The 6,208-nt window shown below is 44.3% G+C and overlaps 2 protein-coding genes across 2 annotated transcripts; one reads left to right on the plus strand and one right to left on the minus strand.

Annotated features, from left to right (window-relative positions):
• Positions 1-1,362: 1,362 nt before the first annotated feature.
• VTN00DRAFT_8302 (uncharacterized protein) lies at positions 1,363-1,728 on the plus strand (the record flags this gene model as incomplete). Its single annotated transcript, XM_069435142.1, has 1 exon — positions 1,363-1,728. The coding sequence occupies one exon, from the start codon at positions 1,363-1,365 to the stop codon at positions 1,726-1,728; it is 366 nt and encodes a 121-aa protein (XP_069286568.1).
• A 2,075-nt stretch (positions 1,729-3,803) lies between these two features.
• On the minus strand, positions 3,804-4,199 carry VTN00DRAFT_8303 (uncharacterized protein; the record flags this gene model as incomplete). The annotated part of the gene is made up of 1 exon (XM_069435143.1): positions 3,804-4,199. One exon carries the CDS (start codon positions 4,197-4,199, stop codon positions 3,804-3,806), a length of 396 nt encoding a protein of 131 aa, XP_069286569.1.
• Positions 4,200-6,208: the final 2,009 nt, after the last annotated feature.

Here is a 6,208-nt window from a genome sequence, read left to right on the forward strand (position 1 = left end):
TTACTATGTACGCCAACCTGCAGCCATGCTAGCTACCTAACCTAACAGTATCGCATCGTACAGTACATATACTGCATGGCATGTTTGAATTGATATTATTATATAGGTACCCTACCGCGATTAGATAATGTTAATGGTAATTCAAGTTCATCTTCAAGAGAATACTATCAAGGAATGAATGGTTGTAAAGTAAATTCGTGAGATTCAATTTAAGTACCCGAGTTGACTCGAACATTGTATGGATTTTATTGTCGCCGTATCCCACCCTCTTTCGCAACGGCATACTGTCAGCGGCATAAGGCACTATGTGATGATAGCAACAACCTATCTAAAGGAGCAGTCTGTAAACCTGCCACGCTGTTACTAATAGATAGGCACTCCACACGCACAGAGAGAGAGAGAGAGAGAGAGAGAGAAACGGAAACGGAGGAAGGATATGATGATGACTATTTATCTACTCATAAACGTGGATGATTCAATGGTCTGCTTAATTAATTAAGCGAATATAATTACATGTTGTATATCTATTTTATTACTGTAACGACGGGCCTAAGACTTCTTAGGCGGAGGATCGTTGGGTTTATCTTGAAGGACAGAAGACAAGGAAAAGATAGATAATGAGTTGTTACTAGCAATGTTAACTAGGATTGCTATTTGAGTTGACCACAGGATCCTAATCCCCATGGTTAAGGAGCGTCTTATATACATATTGAACTCTGCTTCAGAAATACCTATCCGGTGGATCATGACCATGGATGGATCAAGGGTCAGGTTGGATCAAGAGGTCGGACGGATCAAAGGTCCTGATGGATCATGGCCATCGCTCTTGATCCATTGTCACGTGATAGATTCTCCCCCTCACTGTCTTATCGGAGATTCCTAGGCTGTGCCATAACACTACCCCCCCCCTCAAAGATCTTCGGCCCGAAGATCATTAGCTTATAACTTGGTTCCAGTCCACTGTGTGATCTTGCTGTTCTTCTTTCTCCTGTAAGTGTCCTTCCATCATGACTGGAAAACACAAGCAAGGTGACCAAGGAACAGAACATTCATCCCTAGGCGCCAAGGTCGATCTTCTGGGTATCACTATGTCAGTTCCTTGTTCTCAATGTCTTCTTTTGCGAGAGAAGGGAGAGGAGGTTGAATGCAAGGTGTATCTCAACTATTCTCGCTGTGGAGAATGTTGCCGGCGAGGACACACACAGTGTGATGCTACTGGGGTGGAGGATGCAGATTGTCTGACTTTTTTGTCCTTTTATCTTAATTTGTTCTGACTGGCCTTTCACAGTTAATCAATTAAAGAGGGCTTTAGATAAGGCACGTGCTGACCGAGAAGCAGTGTGTCAAGAGCTCAATGCTGTGATGGCTCACCTAGCACAAGTAGAGAAGCAAACTGATCTGTTAGAGTGGCAAGGTGTCCTGATGCTATCAAAGAAAGCTCAGTCTGTGGAGGATCTTGAGGAGTTGGAGCGGCTAGAGGCTGCATCTGGCAGTTCTGATCCTCTTAAGGGTGGATATTCTCCTAAGCAGACATGTCAAGAGGGTCCAAGTGCAGACCTCTCCTCCTCTGGTGGGGGTTCAGGCAAACCTGCTCCTCCTGCTGAGGCTGGGTCTCCTGTGGATTATTCCCGTGTGCCGTTCTGGGAATCTTCCCTCAACACCTTGTTTTCTGAAGGCGTAGATCCTCTGGTTTTGGGCAATCTGGATTTTGGAGGTGGAATTCCCTGAGAAGTCTTTTGCACCCATCACAGTTCTCTATAGGTTGCCAGGAATTCTCAGAGTCATCATATTCTTTCCATTTCAAAAGGTACATGAACTGTCCATCAATTATGCCACTGTCTAACATCTTCTCTACCTCATAGTCCTTGTCATCATCTGGATTCTCTGGTAGGATCTCTTCAGTCTCAGTAATTGGTTGGGCGTTTTCTGGTGCTGGTTCCAATAGTGATATATGAAAAACTGGGTGTATCCACATAGTATCTGGCAATTTAAGGTGGAAATTGACCTCTCCTTTCTTTTCTTCAATTTCAAATGGTCCAATTTTCTTAAAATCCAATTTGTTGTTTGGTTGTTTTGTTTTCACATTTTTTCAAAGAAGATACTTTATCTCCTGCTTTTAGGTTTGGTCCTTTCTTGTGATGTTGATTGTAGTACTTGGCAGTCTGGTAGGCAATAAACTGAATATCCAAATTCAGTTGCTGGTGAAGCTCCTTCAGTTGATCAGCTCAGAGGATTCCCCTCTGGGCCAAAACCCTGCTTGGTTTTGGTTCCTGGTAAGCTGTTGGTTCAAATCCATAGTTGACATAGAACAGCAATTCCTGGGTTGTCTTGTTCTTGGCGCTGTTATAAGTGAACTGGGCCATAGGTAGGAGTTCCACCCAGTTGTCTTGTTGATAGTTGATGTAGCAGCGCAAGTACTGTTCCAGGGTCTGATTCATCCATTCTGTTTGTCCATCAGTCTGTGGGTGAGCTGTTGTGGAGAGCTTATGCTTGGAGCTGAGTTGGTGAGTCAATGTTTGCCAGAATCCTGAGGTAAAAAGCTTGTCTCTGTCAGACACAAATTCTTCTGGCAAGCCATGGTTTCCAAAAATGATCTGTAGGAAGGTGTATGCCAGTTCTTCTGCATTGGAGGCTTTCTTGTATGGTAAGAAGTAGGCATATTTGGTAAGCCTATCCACAATGACCAAGATGGAATCATATATTACTCCTGTCAGAGGCTCCTTAGACATAGGTAAGTCTGTAATGAAGTCCAGTGATATGGATTGCCAGGGTCTTTCTGGGGTATCCAGGTTCTGCAAGAGTCTGTATGGTGCATGCTGTGCTGCCTTGCTCCTGATGCAAAGGTCACATTGCAACACTATATGCCGCACCATCCTCCTCAACCCTGGGAAGTAGAAATTCTGGATAACCCTCTCAATGGTCTTCTCTATTCCCTGATGTCCATGAGCCGGGGCTTCGTGGATATCCCTGACTAGGTCTTCCCTCAATTTGGTGGGAACGTAGACCAATCCTCAAAATAGGATGATGTCTCCTTCCCCCTTGGTTATGTTGGGATCATTCTTGATTTCTCCAAGTTCTTCTGCCATTGAATCCTTCTGGTATGCTTCCTTGATCCTTTCTGCCCATGTACCTGGTCCTAACTGTAGGGCGGGCGCAGCTTGCCTATCCACTGTGAGGGTTCCATCAGCCTCCTGTTGCAAAATCGCGGGCCGTGGGGGAGGCTCTTCCTCCTGGTAGTCTGGCCTTCAACTGAGCGCATCTGCTCGGGCATTCTCTGAGCCTCTTCAGTAGGTGATCTTGATATCATAAGGGGCCAATTCTTCTGCCCACCTGACCTGTCTTCAGGTCAATTCTTTGGTGGTGGTGAAGTATGTGAGGTTCTTATGATCGCAGTACATCACAACTTGATACCTTGCCCCCTCTAGGTAATGCCGCCATTCTCGTATAGCCGCCATGATGGCCAGAAGTTCCTTGTCATGGATGTCATAATTCAGTTCCGGTGGGGTCATCTTTCATAAGTAGAAAGTGATTGGGTGCAGTCATCCCTGCTCATCTGGTTGATTGATGCAGGCCCCTATAGCAAAGTCTGAAGCATCCATTTCTATGAAAATAGGTTTCTCTGGGTCAAAGATTTCCAAAACTGGTGCTTCACAAAACTTTTGCTTGAGGAGATCAAATGCCTTTTGCTGCTCAATTCCCCATTCAAACCTCTGGTCCTTTCAAGTAAGCTTTGTCAAAGGTTCCACAATTTTGGAATAGTTCCATATGAATTTCTGGTAGAAGTTGGCAAAACCAAGAAAAGCCTATGTCTCCTTAACTGTTGTTGGAGTGGGCCATCCCCTAATGGCTGCAACCTTTCCTTTATTCATTTCAACATATCCTGAGAAAATCATGAAGCCAAGAAACTCTGTCCTCTGAGTATGCCATTCACATTTTTCTGGCACAACTGAGAGTCTCTTTTCCTTCAGGGCTTCTAAAACCTTTCGCACATGCTGTTTATGCTCCTCCAGGTTTTCCAAATAGATGAGGATATCATCTAGGTATGCCATGCAGAAGACATCCAGATACCTCCACAGGGTATTGTTGACCAAGCTCTGAAAAGTAGCAGGCACATTGGTAAGACCAAATGGCATAACTGTATATTCAAAATGTCCTAGCTGGGTCCTGAAGGCGGTCTTCCATTCTTCCCCTTCCTTCATGCGCACCAGGTAATATCCCTCTCTGAGGTCCAACTTGGTGAAGTATTTTGCCTTTCACAATCTATCCTGCAGCTCAGAGATGAGTGGTAAAGGATAGCAGTTTTTGACTGTGATGTTATTGAGTTGGCAATAGTCCACACAAAGTCAAAGTTTCCCATTTTTCTTTGGAACAAACAAGATTGGATACCCAGCAGGTGAGGTGGAATGCCAGATATATCCTCATTCCAGGTTCTTCTTAACATACTCTTGCAGCACCTCATGCGCCTTTTCTGAGAGTGGGTAAATGGATTTGAATGCTGGTTGTGTTCCCAGTTTCAGGGGTATCTTATGATCCCAAGGCTGATATTCTGGCAGCTGTCCTCTGCCTTATTCTTTGAAAACTTCTTCAAAGTCCCAATATTCCTTTGGAACTGCTTCCATTCCTTTCAGGGGCGGTTGGTCCTTTCTCTGTTCCATGGATCCAATCATCAATTCTGGTGTGAGGGTGAGATACAAGACTCCTACTTGTTCTCCCCTTTTCCACATTCACATTATTGCATTCTGAGAAATCTCCTTGATTTCTACTGGCTGTTCCTCTTTTCCCTTAGGTTGCCCTTCAGGCCTTACACCTCTGTTGGGTTTCTCTGCCATTTGCACTCTTTCTGTTGCCCAATCTATCTGTGGGTTGTGCATCTTCAACCAAGGTATTTCTAGGATTATGTTGTGTCCTGGCATCCATGTAATGTCAAGATTGATTCTTTCCTTATGTTGTCCAATTCTCAAGGAAGATTGGTCAGTCTCCATCTGTACCTATCCTCCTTCATAGCTGCTGGCTGATCTGTCAACTGTAGATAACTGATATGGTTCCTTCTTTCCTATGAAGGGGATCCTGTTCCTGGTGACAAATGTGTTGTTGATAAAATTTCCTATGGCTCCACTGTCAATCATGGCCCTTGCCTTCTTCCCATTAATCCTGACAGTGATCACTAATTGTTTCAATAAGTCTGTTCCATTAAGTGTTGTTCCATATCGCATGCTTGTAGCTGGGTTCAGGGACCTAGACCAAGACTCCTGCAAGGGTCCCACACTGGCAGGGTCCTCTAGTTTTTTAACTTCCTGGGGTTCCTTGGGAACCATCCTGTCACATTCTTGGAGGCATAGTGATCAGGGCAGTTGTTATTATAGCAGGCAGTCCATGGGATTTCAGCATGTCTGTTCTTTTCTGTGACTGATATTTGTTTCCAGTTGTCTTATTTCCTATCTGGGCATTTCCAACCCATATGGTCATTTTTTCTGCAGTGGATGCACAGCTTCTGCTTATAGCACTTCTTCTGTTCATCTGTCCAATTGGGGTTGGGCCCCCTAGATTGCCTGTTTGTTGCTCCCTGTGTGTTTTGTTCTTTTCTGGTCACATTATCTAGTTCCATGGCATCACCTCCATTCCCTGTGTGTTGAGGAGTTTGCTGAAAAAGATTGAATCATTGCTGCTCAGTTTGTTGTTCAAAAAGTTGATTATCAATCTGGGTTGCCATGAGTATCAGATTGTTGAGATCAGTTGGTTCCTCTGCTGCAAGAAGCCCATTCTTGACCTCCTCCTTCAGTCCTCAATAGTAATGTTCCATGAGTGCCCATTCTGACCAGTCTCCAAGGAATGCTGCTGCTTGTTGGAATTCAGTGGTGTAGTTCATAACTGATATTCTCTGTTGGATGGATATAATAGTCCTGGTGGCCTTTTTTACCTCATCCAAATCCCTGAAATTCTGTTTGATCTGGGTCAGGAACACATTGAAGCTATTGAAGGTCTCAGTGGTTTCAGCTTATCATCATTCTGGTGACCTTTCTAGGCAATCCTTCAGGTAGGGTCGAACCACTGAGCTGCAGTGCTTTGTAGGTAGGTTGCTGCAAACATGACCTTTCTTTCTTTGTTTGGGAATTTGTGGGGGTTGAAGAAAAAATAGAGCTCCAACTGGGAGATGAATGTCTGCAGCTTTTTTCAGTCACTGTAGTAGAGGTCAGGTTTCACAATCTTG

The sequence above is a fragment of the Thermoascus crustaceus genome (assembly GCF_041956765.1).
Source record: "Thermoascus crustaceus strain CBS 181.67 unplaced genomic scaffold VTN00scaffold_5, whole genome shotgun sequence".
NCBI classification, from domain to species: Eukaryota; Fungi; Ascomycota; class Eurotiomycetes; order Eurotiales; family Thermoascaceae; genus Thermoascus; species Thermoascus crustaceus.